The sequence below is a fragment of the Mya arenaria genome, chromosome 5 (assembly GCF_026914265.1).
Source record: "Mya arenaria isolate MELC-2E11 chromosome 5, ASM2691426v1".
NCBI lineage: Eukaryota > Metazoa > Mollusca > Bivalvia > Myida > Myidae > Mya > Mya arenaria.
In genome coordinates, this window is record NC_069126.1 from 149,625 (window position 1) to 172,187 (window position 22,563).

Sequence of the window (22,563 nt, forward strand, 5' to 3'; positions counted from 1 at the left end):
AGATGATATTGATCTTTATTGTTCCTTTACTCCTAACTAAATGGCTTCGTACGTCGTAAACACCAATGAAAACCAAATTTATTTTTCATAATTTTGTCATAAATTGTTTGAAAACATGTCACTTTTATTGGCATTGAAACGTTTGAGCATACCTCTAGTTTAAAGAATCAGTAAACTTCTGTTCATGTGAGTATTGAGGCAGTTTAATATATTTACATTCCCATATTTGAAACCTTATTGATGACAGGGCGTATACCTGATTTGAACCTGCTTTCTCAACCTTTCAAGTCCTAGTTTCATAATTCGTGTAAATACCAGGGCTCTAGAGTTTATTGTGCAAAAACGTACCACTTTAGAGTGTAAATGTCATTTATTTTATAAAATGACGTAATATCAACTGAAAACATTATATTTTTGCATAAGGGGGGCCAACAATCCGCCCGCAAATGAACATATAAAATGGAGCAGAAATGTAAAATAACTTTGAAATTTGAACAACGATAACAGTACTATATAAAATCGTTAGTTAAACTAAGAAACCAGGAGGTGTAGGGGTGGAGAAGGTTGTTTATCTGTTTCCTCCGTGCAGGATTTCAGTAATTGCGAAGCGCGATCACGTGATAAAACCCCACGCTTCCGGTTATCGTACACTGATAACAGTTGCTGATCGCTGACTCAAACGCATTCAGCTTCCCTAAATATAATTTGAGCCTGCGTTCTTAACCCCTCTAGTCCTAGTTTCATAATTCATGTAAATACAAGGGCTCCAGAGTTCATTGTGCAAAAACGTTTCACTTTAGAGTGTTGATGTCATTTATTTCATAAAATAACGTTATATAAAAATACATGATAAATCAACTGAACATCATATTTTTGCATTAGGGGGGGCATCAATCCGCCAAAATCAGCCATTTACCATTCCAGTTGACGCTAAAATCAACTCATGAATGTAAACATTCAAGTTGATTCCCCCCCCCAAACGAACCTTGGTATATACTGTATGTAAAATACATTTGTTAAGGTAACAATGCAGTATTAGACTACAGATACACTCTGATAGTAATTTCTCAATATGTAAAGTTTCAAATTATGCACATAGAGATTGAGAACATGATAAAATAATAAGTTGGCATATAAAATAAAGAAACAACAAACAATGCAGCTTTCTGCTGAACATTACTAGAAAGTGAAATAGTATATACAAAATTCATATCATTTAAAATGAACTAAGGAATCAAAGTAACGGAAAACCAAACAGCCTTATGCTAAATTTGGAAGCTGTAGGATGTCAAATCGAAATAGTTATATACAAACAATACACCCTTTTGCTGGATATAGTACAATATTTACTCATTATTGCATAAGTTGACATGTGTTTTATACATTCAATGAAAAATACAAGCAAATTTTATACGCAGCCTTTTACTGAACGTAAACTACATGTACAAAATGTAACAAAACCATGTAAAAATGCGCTATGTTCAAGAACCTTAAGGCTGCCTTTTGCTGAACTATGTATATGAACGGAATAACCTTCGCAACTATTTGAATTATTACAGTCGGAGAACTGGTAAACGAATATAATTTTGAATTGCAGATGACTTTCATCGACCCATGTACAGATCCTATTCTGAATGAATGGGTTGTATACTGAGAAGCGTTTAGCCCAAGAAAATTTATCAAAAGCTTCAACTGCTTAGTGAACTGTAAATATATGACATGTCAACATCAATGATTTGGAACAAAGGCTCATGTTTGTGGGTGACATATTTTCTGTACAATCGAAAAATTGTATGAGGGCAGGTGAGTGATGATTTTGCATTTTTGGCATAAACGGCGAAACAGACTGCTGACTATGTTTGAAACGATGTAACTGTATTGATACACCACTCTGAAATTGGGAGTCGAGTACACGTTCAACATCTTGGATATGTATAGCATGATTCTTGTTGCCACTTTTCATACAAATTTCCCCTATTCGAAGAAAACCGTGTTATGCAAATAAAGACATTGTTGCAAACAATACTTGGTCCAATTGATTATTTAAACATTTTGGAACTGCATGTAACATATTTTAAACAGAGAAAAGGTAATAGGCAAACGCTTATCAGGGCGTGTTATGTGTTTTTTCCGACACCTTTTAAGAAATGTTTGACTAGGAATGGTTGCGGGAAGTCCCCATGACCAAAGCATTTGTTAATATACGTAATAGCTGAAATGAATGTTGCTATAGTGTTTACATTGTAGCCTTTGAAGGTCAAAGTTGACAGAAAGTTGAAAAGATTTGTTTCCAAAACTGGTGGACATTACTTAAGGCAGTTTCTTGCACACGATTGTTCATAATTGTTCCAATAAGACATGTATAATCATTTTGTTTTTATTTTCTTAAGGCCATAGATAATACAGATTGAGCGTTTAAATTTATTCCTTGAGTAGTGAATATGGGCACTGTATTGTTGTTGGTTTCAGATGTGGAGAAGTTGTGAATGTCTCCTGAAATTTTAATCGTGACAACCGATCTGCAGTGGTGTTAACTCAAGGAATACGTTTAGCTTTAAAGAGAATATTGAACTTCAAATATAGCAGCACTAACTTCATAAACCATACATCATTTGTTTGTTTGTTTTTGATAACCTCGACTGTAGAAGAATTATCAGCATAAAACATTATCGTTTGATTTTTCATATTTTCACCCAAAATATGTACTTCAAAGAAAAAATCGTCTTTGATACCACTCATGACTGCACTAAATTTGCTTTCAATTACCCACTGTATGGCATTTCTAAAACGGTTGAACAATTGGCAAGTTATGCTTAGGCCCATAGCGAGACAAGCATCTTGAAAATAATGACTTTGTGCTAAAATTGTCCATGAGAAACCTAATCAGACTTGCCCATTAAAGTGTGGCGGCCACATACTTTTACCTTTTCAATCACTGTGTCAATTGAGTTATAAGTTACATGTATAAATGAATATGAAATGAGAATACATGATTATGTTATGTGAATATATGATTATGTTTTGTGAATACATGATCATGTTATGTTAATATATCAAAAGATAATGTCAATGCATGATTATGTTGTGTGTTTTTATTATTATATATTATCAAGTAACCTCTATGTTATTTGGATATATCATTACGTTATGTCAAAATATAATTACACAATTTTGTTTCTGTCAATTTAACAATATGTTATATGAATACATTATTAGTCTTCGTGGATATATCGTGTTGTTATATCAATACCTCATTATGTTCTGTGTTTCCATTATCATATCTTGTACAGTCACCGTTATGTTTTGTGAATATGTTATGTGAGTACAAAATAATGCTTTGTGAATACATCATTACGCTATGAGGCAACAACATTATGTTATGTATATACATCATTTCGTTATGTAAAGTCATCTTTACGTTCTGGTATGATAACCATTTATCATCAAATCCTGTCAAGTTTTATGACACTGAACAAGAAATGTTTATTAATTTAAAGGTATAAGCGTGTTCTAGCATTTTGCCTCGACCAATGATATCATTGCTTCAGTTTTCACTCGTATGTAAGCATAACGTGTCTCTTGTCTCTCCTTTGATGCACAAAGAAGAAATACGATGTAACACTACTTGTTTGAACAAGTTGCACAATCATAATCATTTTGCTTCATATTAAATTTAGCCAGGTTATTGTTTTTCAGTTTATACTGAGCCACATTATTAATCTAAAAAAATAAATAAAGTAGATATAGGTTTAAAAATCATTAGGCAAAACATGTATTGTAATCTAAAGTGTTCACGTAAATTTATATCTTCTCTTTCTTTTCAGACTTTTCTTCTTCGTGTTCTGGTAAGGGGTCTGCCTTTTTGGAAAGATCAACATTGGCGTATACGCTTGTGTCATCCGAACCATGAATAACGAGATGTATTTGACCTTTGGCAGGGTTTGCAATCTCCACATCTGCGTGGATCAGCCCACCTTCGTTCATAGTTTTCTGAAAAATAACAGTAGTTAACAAGTTAAAGAAGCAACTGTTTATAAACGTGCATGTAATAAGTAACAGCAAATCTAACATATCAATACAATGCTATTCTTAAATGTTGTATTGTGTTATGTGTTAACTAACTCAATCAGAAGTCGTTTGGCAATCATGAATGACTCATTTCATAAGGATCATTAAAACAACGCTTAACTACCTTTACGCTTAAGAATAACTGCTGATGTATTGATTAAAGAGCATAAAATATAAACCACATTCCTGTATCACAAGAGGTAGAAATTCCATTGAAAATAGATGTTACCGTTCTCTTAAGGCTGTTTATGCAGTATAATTTTTATCGGGGATTATAAACTTTCTATAGACAAATGACCCATACAGTCATCACGGGGTTTCAACTTTTTTATACGAAATAGATTGATTGTCGATGTCAGAAACATGTTGATGGTGTCTTTTAAATGGTGAATTATGTCATGATCTAATTTAGAATTGCATTCAGCTACAAAATGGATAAGATAACAACTAACCTTCGTATTGGGAAGGTCGTGATTCTCATACGTTTCATCCCCAAAACTCTTGTTGTCATACTGCTTGTTGTGACCGGTTGTTGATTTTCCTATAGCGATACTCAATATTATATTATAATTCAGTTAAATGGGTTAATATGTTCATACATCGACTTAATGTAAACCTAGCGAATATGCTAAACGATACGCTTATGTTTGAAACTGAATTTAAAGTTCAAACTGGAATTTTCAATTAACAACAAACATGATTTACTTCTATGTTTGTTGTTGAAAATCTTAATTTTGAGCCTCAGTAAAATTGAACAAACTATTTAAGATGATTAAAGGAAAACACAGTTTGCGTGTGACTTGTTTTGCACTGAACACATACCAAATAGAAACGAGGTCATTGAGAAAGATTGCAATTTTTCAATTGCAGCAGTGATTTAGTTAATACTGCATCTACACGCTAATAAAATAAAAAATAAACATTTCGGCTATTTTGTACGTTTCACTTAAAAAACTACAAAATACATAATTTGAATCAATATTTTAAATGCTGGTTGTTAAATATATGTCGATATTTTTCGTTCATATGCCAACAGTTTTCTGCGTTGCGGAAAAAAACATTATAATATATCGACGTTGAATGTACAATCAATGCGTTGACAATGTCATCGTAGACATGACTATCAAATACTTCTAAAACTAGTATAAGTCGTATAATGACCCCGACCAAAGCATTGATGTTGCATCAGCTGTGTATGCAATATCAAACATTCATTTTCAACACAAAAGTGTTGATAAGTTCAAGTCTTGTAAAGAGTTATATAGCACAAATCATTTGATGACCTAGAACACATACTTATGCTAAATTCTCCAAAGAATGATCTCCAGGCAAAGTTTTAACACAAACGTACATGGTTACACATAGCCGTTTAAACATGATTTTAAAACACATCAATGCTAAACATTTCATATGTGGTCATTATGGATGTGTTAACAATGGTACCATCCGAACATGTTGCCCAATTATAACAATGTACAAAATATGGGGACTTATGCATGTTGTCCTAATTATAATACACCAAACCTTTGCGTTACATATTTCATAGTTCATATGCGCATATAGTTCAATTATCTTAAAATAGCGACCTGAGAATTTCTTATCTTTAAACAAAATTGACGCATCGATGCTTTGTTTTGTATTAATTTTAAATAGTGTGTTGTGTAAAAGAAGCTCAATGAATATATGCATGTTTACGTATGAGTCATGGCGCTGCAGAATTATCGACGAGAATGGCACAGCTAATAGCAAACAAAGGCAAGACAAAATTACTATTTTGTTCTATTATAGTTGTATCGATGGAAATGTTAACAATCCGCGCAAATGTAACATATTTATTGATTAAGAAATCCCTGATATTGTATAAAATCAGGGAAGTAGTAGCTTTGAAGTTTCTAAAGAATGTATTAACTGAAATAAAGTTTATTCAATGGTCAACAGTGGTTAGTGTTAAGACTCATACATAGATGAGACGATTAGATGTTGCTTGTCATTACATTGATTGAATTGCAATACACAGCTAAACTACGTTATGCGGTTTGAAAGAGATTGCTATCGTAAATGACGTCATCATGAGGAAAAAAGGTCATTGTATGTTTTGACTAGTTTTATCACTTTTGACGTTACGTCATCAAAGTTGGCATTAAAAATGAGCTCACTGTTAATTGCCTGATTATTTATTCAGTACAATGGCCAGTATTCCGTAATTGACCGTCTTCTATTCGAACCTGCATGGCATATTTTGCTTATCAACATGGTGTTCATGTTTGTTGATGACTGATGTACAATTGATGTTCAATTCGGTTTTTCTCAATAAATTTAGAGCTGTTCGTCAGGGTCAACTGGCTAGTTTATCGAGTTCATCTGAGATATTTTTTCTCTTAAAAGTCTACCAAGTTTGGTGTCGATCGATCTACATTTGCCAAAGTTATGGAGTTTATGAAAATGTTTGTCAATTCAATGGCCAAAACCTTTGGTCGAGTGCACTTTAATAGCAAGTAATCGAACCTTTCCATATTATTTTGCCGTAAACACTTTGTCAAAGACCGGTGTGCATTTGCCAATGTTTAAGAGCGATCCTTGCCAATTGTGCTATGCTATATAAGTTCAGCGGTCATATATCTCGTGTGACTTGGACTTTCCGGTAAGTCATTAACTTATCCAAGAGGTTTAAGTCACTAAAATGTTTACCAGGTGTATAGACGGTTGATGAACTTTTGTTATATGCTAAAAGAAAGATTACGGGCAACACCATTTTGGACGTCGCCCTACATCCACCGCAAGTTTAAGTTGTTACAACAATTTGTCGTGTTATAAATTACGTGAGCAATAAAAGTCATCCAGAAATAATAGATGCTATTTATGCCATAATCTTTCTCCATGTAAAGGTAAACAGTCGTTAATTGCTTGTTTGTGCTAAAAAGTTCATTTTTACCTTTTTTCTTGGCCTTCTTAACCACTGCATAAACGTCTGATTCCAAGTGTTGGTTTTTATTCGGTTGGGCATACATATCCTCAATTGCTATTGTCTGGTTTTTATCGCTTCTGTTTTCGTTGCCTTTACATTGAGGAAAGTCTCCAGCAGATTCATACATCTCATTTTCAACGACTTCTGTAATATTTGAAATAAAAAAGTAAGCAATATGCTGTTTTTTTCATATTCACAGATTAAAATTTGTAAACAATGAATGTCAAAATGAAAACAAAATGAGAAATTTTACTAAATTATGTTTACAAACACTGCACAACCTCTGCGAATTTTTCATTTGAACTTGTAAATTTAAACATAAAACCACTCAGCGTTTAGTAATGTTAAAAACGTATAGTTGCACATAAGGTTATTTTAACCATGGATAAGAAACTTATCTGATCTCTAATATAAAGATAATACGCACGCATTTATCGACTGAAATAACAATTCCAACATATAAACGTTATCCACATTTAAGTAAAATGCATACTTAATGGATTTCACTGCTGAAAAAAATCGTTCTTTTAAGTGTGGTTTTAATGTTGCTGAGCCTCTCATTTATCTTCTGGACTGTTATTAAGATTAATGAATGTTATATCGTAGGTACTTGAACAAAAATTCCGGTTATTTCATTATGCTAGCACAAACGGTTTTTTAAACTCATTTCAATGTAAAAACGAGTTTTGCTCCCCACTGCTTAACTTCAATTTTATCTAAGCTTTGGAAGAGACCTTCAGATTTGACCACAAGTTCGGACAATTTATTCGGGAAACTAGTTTGATTTACATTTCAACTCAGAATACTTATTAATAAAATGGGATTGAATAAAATGGATATAATCCTACATTCAAATATGCATGTACTTTACTGTTAACGAACATGCTATGTTAACCCTATGTTACTGATGTTTAAAGCTTATACATAAGGCCTGAAAAAACCCATATCAGATTAAGAGCTGACAACTCTATGGCAGTCGCATATATTAAGCATATGAGTGATACTCGCTCTAAACAATGCAATGATATGGCAGATTGGGAATATGTTCAGCATGATATGTGGCTAACTGCTGAGCATGTATCAGGCAAAGGCTGCAGATAAGGACGTTGAGTATTTCACGACAATAAAGAATTGATGTTACCTATTTTTGTGTTTAAAAGAATGTCACAGTAGATTTTCAGACTGATATCGACCTGTTTGCTTCTAGGCTGAACCAACAGATTGAAAATTATAATTCCTGGGTACCAGATCCAGGATCTGTATGTGTAGATGCATTTAATTGGTATTTGTCCAAATAAAGGTTTTATGCTTTCCCATCTTTCAGTCTGATAAGACAGGGGAACTTAAAAAAAGTTGCACACGGCACGGCGGAGGGTTTGCTGGTTGTTCCAGATTAGACAACGCAGCTGCGGTATCCTTTGCTTACAAACATTTGCGTCGAGTTATCGCACATATTCCCGCATAGAAACGTCTTAAACCTTAACATATGCGTAAGACAAAATGAATTCGTTACACCAGAAACTAAATGTGTTAGTATGCTATGTGTCAGAGAACAATACCAAGGTCAATCAGACAATGAAACATTGCTGTTATTATGAACTCATGGAGGAATTAAAAAAAAAAAACATATAAAACGTATACCAATAAGTTGAACTTTTATTGCAGCGAAAATAATGTTAAAGTTTCCAGCTTTTTATCCTTTTGTTATCAATTTCATTTAAAGACATTATTCAGATGGATCGCTGTTTCCTGCTTTGTTGTTCCACAAAACAATGAATTATCGGTTGGAAATCACCGAAATAGTTTTAGAATTATGAGAGGGGCCTTTAACATGCCTCTGGCCCCTTCTCGATATGGAAACTTTTGGGATGTTGCTGTTGTCATTAGATATCTCAAATGTCAGTATCCAACACATAAGCTGTCATTTAAGCTTATAACCATAAAGCTGGCTATGCCAATGGCTCTTCTTTCTAGTTAAAGAGATCAGTCCTTACAGCTGTTAAACATTAGAAAAAATGAGCCGTACGGTAGATACGGTTAGCTTGAAATATATCAATTTGTTAAGCAAACAAGACCGGGCTATCATGTGAATCATGTAAAGCCAATTTTATTTAGACGCTATGTGCAATATGCTAATTTATGTGTGGTCAAAACCTTATATGTTTATGTTTAACAAAGCAGCGTCAAAAAAGGGGAATTTAGTAATTTGTTCATAAGTTTCAGAAACCAAAGCAGCATCAACAGAAACCATAACCAGATGCTACCATAAGCCCTTACAAGTGCCGGTATAGACACTAAGCAATTCAAAGGCCCTAGTGTTAGGTCATCAGCAACTAGCGCTGCGTCTGGGACAGGCACATCGATACAGACTATTATAAATGCCGCAAGTTGGTCTTCAGAATGTACATTCAATATACAGTCTTTGACTGATAGCTTTGCCGAAGGTGTTTTTGCAAGCGACTTACCTGAAAGCACGATGTCATGGTGATGGGCTCAAGTGCCACACCCATAATGAACCCTCCCATATAACTAAGTAACTGAAGCACTTCTGTGAATTAGGTTACAAGTCATGACAGGTGTTCATTAACGGACATTTTTAAAGATTGACAAGTCGGGCGCACGCATACATCAATTGAACCAATCACCATGCCTTTGTGCTTCACTTTTGTTAACTCTGCGGTAAAGTACAAGTTCATCCGCGAGAGTATACGTTTAAAAGATCGATGCCATAAACTCTTACCATCGTCGTCCTCTTGTTGACTTGAACGGTGTCTCTTTTGTCTTAAAAAGATTGAACACATTATATAAAATTGCACTTTTTAGTCTTGCAACAAATGGGAAATAATTGTAGGACATTAAAACAAGAAATATGATCATAATCCATTGTTTCAAGTGATATAATCGCGTTGGCTTACGATAATATCAACACATTCAAAAATGACAAATCCTTACCGGCCCACTGTTTCCCTTTCTTTGGTAAAACCTATAAAATAAATAAATGTATCATTTCACCAACAGAACAACTTAAAGAACTGAAATAAATGTGCATGAGTATATCTTAAATTTTAAGATTTAATGTTGGAATAGTTATTGTTTTAAAAAACACACAAGTAAAGCATTATCATTATTGTTTTTAGGTTACCACAGTAAGTTCATTACCTAAGATTCTCATCTTTTTCACTAAGAAGATCAATCCAATGATAACTAAAACCACGGCAATTCCACCACCGACGGCTCCACTAATAAATGCAATCGGGAAATTTATCTGTACGCCTAAAAGACATTGCAAATTTATGTCAGTGTAACATGCCAGATTTAAAACAATATTTCGACAATGTAAAATATAATTTTCGTGAAGTGTGTAAAAGTATGTCCGTATGATTTTTAATTTCCAATCAGAAAAAAATAAACACCATCTGTAATAGCGATAGAAGCACGTTTCTTAGGACTTGCGGTTTTTATATCATTCATAATATGTTTCTTGATTTCAATGCAAAGTCTACCAAGACTGATATGTTTATAAGTCGAATTTTGATAAAAAACACATAGTCACTTATGTCCTTTGGAAGTGTAAGACTTTGCCATTTAGACATTCAAATGAATACAGGACATTGAATGTGTTTGTATCATTCATTTTAAAATTACATTCGTACCATTTATACTACAGCGCATAGCTTAGCGATATTGAAAAGTATTGTTCATCTCTTTATATATAAATATATATATATATATATATTTATATATATATATATATATATATATATATATATATATATATATATATATATATACATATATATATATATATATGACCAAGCACATTATATGATCCCTATTTTTTTGTTAATAAGATATCATTCTGAAAAAAGTACTATGTACTATTACCAATAGTCTCGTCTTCATAAAGACTCTTTCGCAGAAACTCGGGTCATTTGCGCACAAGGAAGTGGTTTAACCATGTACCAACGTCTAAACAATTTATTTTAAGAGATTAAAAAGTAAGAACCTACTAGGTATATGTTTCAGTGTTATAAAGGTGTCGTGTATTGTTGGAGAAGAACCTTCTACGTTGGAGGCGTTAAGTGAAGCGATATATTCCGTTCCGGTTTCTAGATTTCTTAACGTGTAATTTATCTTTCCTTCATATTTGTGTTCAACAGATTTTGTGATCCTGCCTGAGGAACCGCCCTTCTTCCCATAGGTGATGTAAAACGTTTGTGGCGATCCGTTGTCAAACCCAGGAACCCAAGCCAAAACAGCACTCGTTTCACTTATTTCCTCTTGGATTACATGAAAGTCAGAAGGTGAGTCCGGTTTTCCTGCAAGTGAAATTAAATCAAGGAGTAAAAAGAGGTAACTGTTTGCTCTGGACATGTCTCGAACCTATAATACGAGCACGTTCTGTACAATTTAAGAGAATTTTTTTTGTAATGAACAGAAATCGACCTCCAATGCAACCTTTTTCGGCCCTTCTTTTTCAAATCATGCCTTACCTTTACACACAAACATTTCTACGAAAATTTTAATTTAATTTAAGTTTGTCATGTTTCAGTAGTAAAGCTTATTACCTAGCAGTTAAGCCAAATGATTTATTTTTAAGTCATATATCGAAAGATATACGGCTTATTTATTTAAAATCTATAGTATATTTAACATTATATACGACGAATGAAGGGCTAGTAAAGTACCTATAGGTTCCAGGTGCAACCACTCGACTAATGGTGATCCAATGTCGTTATGCACGGAAAACTGGTACATTCCGTAATCTTCTTTTTTAACGTCTAGTACTGTTAGAGAGCTGGAAAGATTTCCAGTCGCAATAGCAGAGTTACGAATGATATCCGACAAGATATAACAAGGATCATCGCTTTCATATGTGCACCTTTTCCAAACAAACTGTGACGGTTTTGGTACTGGGTAGGCAATTATTGTATACGACATAGTCACATTGTCACCTTGACGGGCTGTGTAATTACGTTTCACAACAACTCCTGGGGGCAGTCTTGCTGAGCCTGCAAGAAACAATATTCTGAGACATTATAAATCCGTTGTTAAAGTTGAGTTGATATATATTGAATCTACGTCTACAGGCATTTGTTCATCTAGGTATCATGCGACTAATATATATTTTATCAAGATGGTTTGGCGTCATGTTAGTTGGAACGGAATTATAAAAGTATAATAGGAAAAAACTTTTATATCTTCTGTGAATTATGTTAAGCTGTTCTTTTAAACATAATACCAACTTAATTATGATATCTGTTCAGAGATTGACGAAAAATGTGATAAACTAGTACACCGTTCATGTTTGTTACGCGCGCAAAATATTTAAAACGAATACATGCGTGTTCAGTCGTTGGATTCACAGACGCACAGAGCATAAATGTATAACTCGATCAAGAATACGAGCAACGTCTCTGATATGAATTTGAAGCTGTTAACATATTCTGACGAGAATCACATGAGTGGTTATTCGACACGGAATTCATTGACACGTTTAAATGACTAAATAGACTTGCTCTTGATTTATATAATAAAAAATCTATTTTCATTGTTTTTAACCACAAAAATGCGCTAAAATGCGCAAATTTTCAAGGCTTTAATTCATGACGCCATGTAAAAGGTCCTTACACTTAGTATGTTTTAAATATAAAACTGGGTTCTGTCATTTACCTTGGCTCTATTATAACAACAACAAAAGCAGCAGCACCAACAACCTGTATTTCATTGGCGATTATAAACCAAAACAGCCAGTAGTTAAATCACCTAATAATCTATTATAATCATTCAAGTATGGATACATTGAATATAATAATTAAATTTAATATAAATATAGATTTTTAATAATGACATTCTTGTTTCAAAATATGACAATTCCCTCAAAATATTGAGGAGTGAACAAAGATGAACAGAAGTTTCCAATACAAATTGCCGCTTTGTTAACACCGGTATGACCAAAATATTTAGTAAAAAGATTAAATAACAAAGCCCAGATTAGTCCAAGAACAAAATATATTAATATTGCTTTCTCTTTGGGTGGCCGAGAAATTTGATCATAGTTTAACCAATATATTTCTTCAAAAGGTCAGGTCATATTAAACAATTGTTTCGCATAAACTTTTGATATGAGAAAATGAAATTAACGGGTTACAAAATATTCGACGAAATAGAGTAGGCTTATCAGGAATCTCGTATATATATATGTGACCTCACCCTTCCTCCCACCCCACCTCCCAAAAACAAAAAAAAGACTGTTTATTCTAGCTTTAAATTGAATGCCACTTTTTTGCAAGCAAGATACTAATGAAACGGGCAGAAAGGAAAGAAAACAAATATTATTACTATTGGCTTTTAATCAACATTACCCACATTACATAGACTGTTAACTTTGATAGCAGCAAGAAAGAGGCGTTTTGTAACTTCAGTATACTAAATTTGATTATTTATCTGACATTTTGGAGGCGTTTTGCAGTGATATGTCCATATGAATTTATCAATTTTAATATATTTGTTTTCACATCAAATGATTGCTGAGGCAGATCTTACAATACAAGGCGGTACAAACAACTACTTACATTTGACAAACAAACAGATCGAGGCGTTTTCAGCTGCCCCATACTCGTTGTATCCTGAGCAAGTATAAACTCCCGTGTCAGAACATTCAGACTTTATTTCATGTGTCAGTTGATGTACTCCAGGACTTTCTATTATTGTCTTACCATCCTTAAGAATGGTAATATTTGAGGCGGGGTCACTTTCTAGCGAACATTGCAGATGGTTTGTTGTATTTTCCTCAATTTCTACAGATGCGTTCCAAACGTTGTTGAGTAGTATATTTAAATTCTCTGCTCCATCTGAAACACATCATTTAGAGTTGTTGACTTAATACAGAAATGTAATATTCAGATGTTACCGTTCAACAGTAAATAGATGTGAGGGCAATCTTCAATTGAAAAAAATGAACTATTTTGTCAACTTTGAAAAAAAGAAAGTATGCACCTTGATCCCATTTTTTGACAATAACAGCTCGGACGAGCTATGCTGTTAGTGATGCAATGACTCACAACACAGGCAGTTTTTTTTCCGTCCAGCAAAACAGTTTTTTACAAAACCGCTTGTGAGTGCAAATGAGTGTTGTGTCTTACCATTTTACTTGGTGCGTAGGGATATATTGTGTAGCTAATTTTTAAATATATAGTTGATGCTGAAATATTTTTTCTTTTCATTTCAAAATTTTATGACATACTTAAAAACACAATCAAATGATATATGATAATATATATTATACTCATGATACTCATAATGAACAGATATAAAGTTTAAGCTAGGGAAGGATGCACTTAACCAATAATGTTAAGAAAATATATGCACAATCATGTCACATGCGAACATGTTCACAAGACAAATGTAAATATATAATTCGTTACCAAGACTTTGCTACGTCAACTTCATGCTTGACGCTGCTGTTTTAACCCGTGAATTCCGTAATCCCATAACATGTTCTCAAAAAATATACAAGTTAATTAATATTTAAAATAAGTTCATATTTAATCGTGTAAGTTGTTTCATTATGCTTTAAGGTGGTGAAATCAATCTGATCCTAATAAAGGTAACGTAATTTTTAATATGCCAGGTTAAATGTCCACTTCAAAAACGTCACCACGTTATTTTTCTAACATGATTTACCAAGTAACGCCGATTAAATTGAAATTAGATAGATACGCTTTAAAGAAACATATTTGGTTTAAAACTTCGAGATAAGATAAAATAAAATTTGAAACATGTTACTACTTCAATATGCCAGGAAAAATTTCCACCCAAAAACGTCTCAATATCTGATATGATGTTCAATCTAACGCTGAATAAATTGAAATAAGATTGTTAAGCTTTAAAGAAACATATCTGGTGTTTAATTTCAGGTTGAGATACAATATAATTCGAAACATTATATTACTTCATTGTTTGTTGTTTTTATCCACATAATTATGAACGTCTGCCATTTTGCTAAGTGTTTACTCAGTTGTATGGAAACACATTATGACCATATGGCAGTTCACTCGGATTGTGTCATTTATATAAAGTATGAGATATATATATATGTACATTTTAAAATAGTATTGCTTTGGTCTTGCACATGTCATGTCTTCAAATAGATTGTCAGTTGAGAGTTAAAAATATATAAGAAATGCGTGTCAGTACTAACGGAGCTGTATTAGAACTTGTTAGTCCTTAGTCTACCAAATCTGATCAAATAGTCTATATTCAAATATTCCTCATAGAAATATGTTCAAAATTATACCACACTTAAAATCATCACATGTTCATTTGCTTGTTCACAATTATACCGTTAAGTCTATGAAAATTAAAAGCACTTACAACACCTGTGATGTCAAATTCATAAAACTATAGCAAAAAGAAAGGGTATTTAGGACTAATCCTGTAGATGATATGTTGACGGATCACAATTTAGGGTTTCGCTGATAACATCAAGTAGTAAAACATGAAACTTTAAATGGTATGTGATAATATATACTTACACATTACGTTTAAATGAAAAGTTGCAGTGTCGTATTTCAAAGTCTCATTTCCCAACGTTGCCCGGAGAATACTGGACACATTGCACGTGTAATTGGCCTCGTCACTGCGCTGCACGGTTGAAATAGTCAAGTTCTGTTTTTCCTGTTTGATCCAGGATGCCATTGATTCGGATCTGGTCCACTCGAAGGACACCGCGGGGGGATTTCCCGGCTCATACAAACATGAATATTCAAACCTTTTCCCTTGAACTACGCTGATGTCTTGTAAAATCCTCATTTTCGGGCCATCTAAAGAAACAGACAAAACAATACATAAACAATATTAGTTCGGAACTGTTCAAACTCATGGACTCTTGTAATGTGTATAAATAAATACCTATCACCATATGAACTACCTGCATTGTATGATTATTCGATCATGGAAACATCTATAAATAAATGGCCATACACATAAATAATAACCGTGAATAAATCAACTTTAAAATACAAAGTGTTTCGATTTCAAAAGTACCAAAAGTGGTGATCGGTCATTTAATATGTCAATTTTTTTTTTAATGATCTTTGGAAGTCAAAACAGCAATACTGTTATGACATTTTTTAACCACAAATGTAGGGTATATATTTATGTATTTTCCTTGTTTATATTAAGATAATGTATTATTGGTATACCGGGATTTTACACCCATTTACAATATCAATATCACTATTGTACGCTTCAGTAAAATATCGCAAATACATTTATTTTGAGTTCAAACACGTTTTCCCATCGAATAGAGTATTGAATGCTTTGATCATTTTAATGCAGCACTCTATACTTGGGCAAACAATGTATAAAGTCTGTGTTGATAAATTACGATGATCATGTCAAGTGTGCACAGTTGCTATATTACCAAAATTTTAACATTATTCGAGGAAAAAAACTGTCGGAAAAAAAATATTTATTTTACCAAAGACCTGTTTTTGGCCCTATATGACAGCAAATGTCCTCACTGATTCATAGAATAGAAAATAAATCTTTTTCAGAAATAACTTTGACTTTTTAGGCATGGCTTTAAAAGTAAACTTTATTACAGTACAAAAATAACTGGAATGATCTTGCATGATTAAAGATTTACAACATCGTAGATTTGTTTGATAGGATAAGAAAGTCCTCGTGTATAAACATTGGTAGCCTAAAATGTATAATCGAGTGTTCGTAAAATGTTATCAAAGTTGTGATGTATTACATTACGTAGACATACTATAACATCACGAAGTATTTAAAGCGTTAAAATTATGACAACAAACTATGATGGAACCATGCGTTCTATGCTCATTTACCTCGACATGTTTGTATAAATGTTATTGCCGTATTCACCGTAGTTTGCTACGTGACTTTACAGTAACTTTTTAATCGAAGGACTATCCATCAGATTCATTTGGTAAAATTGTCGAACCGATGAATTTTTTAATTTCTATGTTGACTCTATGGCAGTGTTCATAGTTGGTATTAAAAAATGCACATAAACGATTGTACTCGCCTAGGTAGTAACAGAAGTAAAATTAGATTATAATTAAAAAATGGATTACGAAGGCGAACAAAAGTAATGGATAAAGTAGGCTTACCCTGAATTTTGAAAAGCATAGTTAAATAACGGAATATTCTCTGACCGATAGCATTTCGTTAAAAAAGCGTTTAACTGAAAAGTCTAAATTTTAAACGGAGTTAAATAATTTCGTTCATGTTTATAAATTTAAATTTCATTTATGTATCTGTTTCTGCACCCAATTGTTATTGATATTATTTATATGAGCGCGAAGCTTTCAGTTATAATTAGCTCTTTTAAATATTGTCTTATTTCTTCTGCCAGTTAAACTTTCAATGTTCGAATTTTATTAACATCTGGAATATGCATTACACATGAAACGACCTTTTTACACCAAAGTTTATAGTTTCTGCATCTATATACGTTAATCTTATTATATGAATACGCAAGGTTTGTTAAAAATAAAACAAGATATATGACTAATTATGTTTTACAGGATTTTTGTCAACAGTTCAGCCACATTGAAAGTTTATGACGCCGTTGAATATTCACTAGCCATAGATGCGTGTAATACACAAACTTGTTGGATATGCAGAGTATGTAAGCTCAAAGTCACCACGAATACACAAACAAGGCGAGTATTCAATGATAAGTCAACGTGTAAACAATAAAACATTGCATAAGTGGAAATAAAATAAATACTATTTTAAAAGTAATCGTAGTAACGAAGACAGTTCTTACCGGACTCGGGTATGTTTAAACATTTTACATATTACAAAACATTGTGAGATTATATGCGATTTGAGGAAAAAATATTGCTATCATGCTTAAAATAGTGTGCAACATTAATGACGTTATGAAGACTTGTAACGGGTTCCTCAATCCTCATAAGTATTTGTAGAGCGACAAAAATGGTACCCATGGTGGGGATCGAACACACAAACACTTCGCTTAGAGGGAGACACCTATACCACCAGACCACTCTCTCTCCTTGTAAAGGTTTTGCTTGCGACTAGGCAGCTCGGAGGAAAAGATGTAAACCTTTCCTTAGTGCATCGTATTGTGTGAAATTCAAGATTGTCCTGAATATGACAATAGATGTTCAACGTCACATTCACACGAGTCAATCACCACGTCGACTCAAACGATTAGACTCACTGATATCCAACGATTAGATTAACTCCCTACAGTAAACTATTTCAACACTTACATACGGTACCACGTACAAGCTTCTGGTATTCTAATCTATTTGTTCCTTTTTCCAAACAATCATTAGTCCAAAACATCATGAGACGGATAAAGCCCATACAATGTATTTCTCAAAACTAATATTTATAATATTTTGTAACTTTTAATCGATTGGCTATCCCATGATATATAAAAAAAATAATTAACATACAGCAAAAACGAAAGTAATAAGACGATTAATTTGACTAAAAAGCCGTGTTATTACTTTTTTTACCATCACATCTCTTACCCACTACTCACTATATTTTAATCACAAAAAAATAAGAGGAGGCAACGATAGACGGAAACGGAAGTTATACATAAGGAATATTTCGGTCACACTTACTCTAATTTTAATACGGACAGTAAATTGGGTAATACATATAAACTACGAAAATACAACTATTATAGGCCTATAACACGTATATAAATGACATTTGAACTAAAAAATCTAGACTGCACAATATAATGGTTTTGATTTAATTTAGCTATTAATATATTCCTTTCGTCAATAACGCTAAATTGTTTCGCTAAATTGGCACTATCATAACGCTTTATCGGATTGTATAATACATCATTAAACTTTTGTGAAGTAAGAATTAATCTTAGAAACAATAAATAATGAACGTCTCCCAAAATGCATTAACAAATAAGGGGTTACCATTTATGATAAATTAATGTCCTCTTACATAGAACATTGATCTCCTGTGTCTCGGAAGTGAACCACTGCCCCCCGTTACTTGCTCGACAGTACACACCCGAGGCTTGGTCATCTCTCTGCAAATTGAGGGTGAGGGTCCCGTGCGTCACGAACAGATTCCCTTGCTGTGTTGATGACGTATCTGTATGTGAGGTTATTTGCGTAGCAGGAGTTGTGTTGTTTTTGTACCAAGCGATAGTGGCTTCGGGGCGCCCAGGGGACGTCTGACACTTGAAAATGCTTGTTGTGTTTACTATAACGGCCACGGGGTTGACTACCGGATAGTAAATTTCTGCTGACTTTATTCCAACTGAAAAGAACATTGAAAACTTGATATTACTACCATGATTTCACCCAAAAAAATTAAGACCTGTTCCATTAAAACCAAGACGTTGAATGTAGTAATAACGTCGTTTTGATGATTTTTTGCAATAGGTATATATCATCTTCTAGATTTGGCTTTCTAACATATGAGGACATTACTTGCACGTGTACGTGTGAACTCTCTCATCCAGAAACATTTAGTTTGCACAAATGTAAAGCGTGTATTAAAAATATAAAGAAACATTCATAGAGTACATCTGATCGAAATCAACACGATCAAATCAGAGACAGATACTGTATGTGTCTGATATAATGGATATTTAAGAAACAGAATGTGTATTAATTATATAAATCTTTTTACCGCTTACGAGCAGTCCATTCAACCTCTCTAAATGACTCACAACATACTTTTATAAGTATTCTTTTCATTCGGAAATAAATAAACAATACTTATTCATAACTTGATTTCCAAATGAGACGCACTTTTATATTTTTACCAGAAGGATACGAAATTATATATTATAAACTTATAGTTTTCTTAAACTGTATCTTGACAATATTTTGTAAGGGGTAACAAATTTAATTCCTCGTCCACTTAATACAGTGTTCTGCGTGTATTGGATTTCTGCAAGACACTTGTATCTTATAATGGTAGTAGGAATAATTGTTCATGTAATCAACTTAATGTAGTACTACTATATAGACATGAAAATTCCGGTCCTATTCTCCCCAGTCATCATCCATTTCTTAGCTATTTAATGCGCGTGTTGCCTGTAGTAATTTGTACGTTTGTATGTGGTTTACATATGTTTTTTAAGGCACTGTCGTTTGGGCCGTATTCAGATATTATTTTTGAATGATTGACTACTTGGTTTGTCCATGTAGTTTTTCTGTAGTGTTTCTGACCGATTATCCATTGTTATGTTCATAGTTTCTTTGGAAAGAATAACGTCCTGTATATTTATTTACATAATTTCGACAATCTTGCTTTAACTAAGACCTACTTTACGAACCGCGACGCTTTAATGAACTTTATCTACCCTTGCGTCCATGTCTTTATAAAACAAACAGACCCACTTATCCACATTTTCCTAATATCGTATTCGTGAAGTCTGACGTGTTTATATTAGAACGGCTGGATTTCTAAATCTTTGACATATATGTGTTGGGCCTGAACTGCGTAAAAAAGAACATGCGTCTTCAATATTTGACAAATTGTACTCTCTAAACTCTAAACTAAATCGATAATGATTTTGATCGTCTGAACAACTCTATCCATTTTGCAATTGATACCAATATGAGAGACTTCTTAATTATGTTATGATATTTCAACATGGACATGAACAAATGGGTATCTTGTCTAATTAATATTTTGTAAACAATTCAATCTGCAGCAAGTGATAAGGGACTCCATTAATTTCGGCAAATCTGACAAAGCAAACTCATTTTGACAAACTAGCCCTAAATATTCGGAAAACTAATATGTCTTTTTCTGAATTTTGGAATATTTTGAAAACATTTATAACACCCCTCCCCCATCGAACGAACGCCCATCTCTGATGAATCTCTGTTTATGCCCATTACACTTTCTTTCTTCAAGCCTCAATCAAACCGTAATGTTCCTAGACAATTTTCCTACCTTATTCAAATAGACGCACAAATTGGGCCCTATTTTGGCATTTCTCGTCAATTATATAAAGACCTTAAAGACTGGCAAGGCAACTGAGCTTGAGCATTCATTAGAAATCTGAGTCTAAGGATGTTAGTAAATATCCTGAGTGTTGCGAGCAAAGTTCTATATATAAACTTACATAAAAACTAGTTAAACAACTTTGCGACGATTTTTTTCTTACCTTTTTGCATTCTTTTTATTCCAAACTATTATACAGTGAAACGATGATGTTAAAGAACTGAGAGCTATATTCTGTGAAATCTCAATAGATTTCGACTGTCAATGACATGGAAGCCTTCTCTTCAAAATTTGTTTGAGTTTCACGGGTTGCCTTCTTTTTTAGCTTGGAGTCTTCTTCGGCGATAGAAAGCAGTGTATCGTTCTATCAGACAAAATCTCCGACACACTATCAATGTCTGCCGGAGTACCATAAGGTTTTATTCTCGATGTCCTTCTTTCCTAAGTTAACTTTAACGACGTTGTTTGTGAAATACGGTCGCCTTCTATATGTTTTTCCAGATAACACAGCGTTATAATTATATTATCATTGACGATCCTATGTCTGCGGCAAATCAACTTTACAAAGATTTTGGTCAGATCAAGCCTAGGCAAATCGATGGCTGGTACCCTTCAACCAGGAAAACACTGAATCACTTATCTTCTCAAGAAAGACCAATTAACCGTATCATCCACCTGTCAATATGAACAACATCCAGACCAACGATAAACATATATGTATACAACTTGTCCTTTCATTTTTGAGAGTTTGTTCATGGCATTATCACGTTCATTTTGTCATTTGTCAATCGACTTTGTTCTTCAAAAATATAAGTAATGAAAATGGAAACTGGAATCCCGCAAAGATAAGAAAAATAATTTTGAAGGACTCTACGCGTACTTTGACCAGCCCAACTGCGTACATTATCTCGAGAATGACATAAATCACGCAATTTATTACTATTATTTACACCAATAGTACATCATTTCTTTAAACAAATGTTAAACAAAAATACTTCATGTCATTTAAGAAAACCTAACAGAAATTATTTCTCATCCATTCTGCAAATAGAACGTCCCGACCGTAACCGTTAACAGTGAATCATATTACGTCACAATAACGCGGGGAAAATAATCACTTTAAATCAGTAATAGACGTTAATTTGAAGCGCTTATGACAAAAATATACACATTCAAAATATCATGTTATAACACTTTCTAACATGTTGAATGCTATTATTCGTGGCCTGACACAATACAAACAATAACATTATAAACATTTTCCAATCTACTTGTATGTTAATGTGCGATGATTTGCTATCCGAACATATCCAAAGATGTTACGTTCATCGGAACATATTTGCAATTGCAGAAAAGCAGTTCATTTCAGGAATTGGAGTTGAGGTGTAAAATAAAAGGTTGTCGACAACATATTATGGCATAATAACTATCAGTGTGTTGTTAACTTCAATGCGGACTGGCTAATCAAGCTTCATCTTCATAAAATATTATTCATTTAAAAAAAAACATCATGACCTGTTACACAC

The 22,563-nt window shown here is 33.2% G+C and overlaps 1 protein-coding gene across 1 annotated transcript in view; it reads right to left on the reverse strand.

Annotated features, from left to right (window-relative positions):
* Window positions 1-1,138: 1,138 nt before the first annotated feature.
* LOC128235180 (contactin-5-like) overlaps window positions 1,139-22,563 on the reverse strand; it is a 37,587-nt gene continuing 16,162 nt past the window's right edge. The window contains exons 3-13 of the mRNA XM_052949926.1: window positions 19,013-19,333; window positions 15,571-15,858; window positions 13,609-13,887; window positions 11,722-12,045; window positions 11,044-11,352; window positions 10,193-10,306; window positions 9,986-10,016; window positions 9,774-9,814; window positions 7,001-7,177; window positions 4,521-4,609; window positions 1,139-3,990 (exon numbers count right to left, since the gene is read on the reverse strand). Coding sequence (XP_052805886.1) covers window positions 3,802-3,990; window positions 4,521-4,609; window positions 7,001-7,177; window positions 9,774-9,814; window positions 9,986-10,016; window positions 10,193-10,306; window positions 11,044-11,352; window positions 11,722-12,045; window positions 13,609-13,887; window positions 15,571-15,858; window positions 19,013-19,333 — 2,162 coding nt within the window. The 3' untranslated portion in view covers window positions 1,139-3,801. The remainder of the gene's footprint in view (window positions 3,991-4,520; window positions 4,610-7,000; window positions 7,178-9,773; window positions 9,815-9,985; window positions 10,017-10,192; window positions 10,307-11,043; window positions 11,353-11,721; window positions 12,046-13,608; window positions 13,888-15,570; window positions 15,859-19,012; window positions 19,334-22,563) is intronic.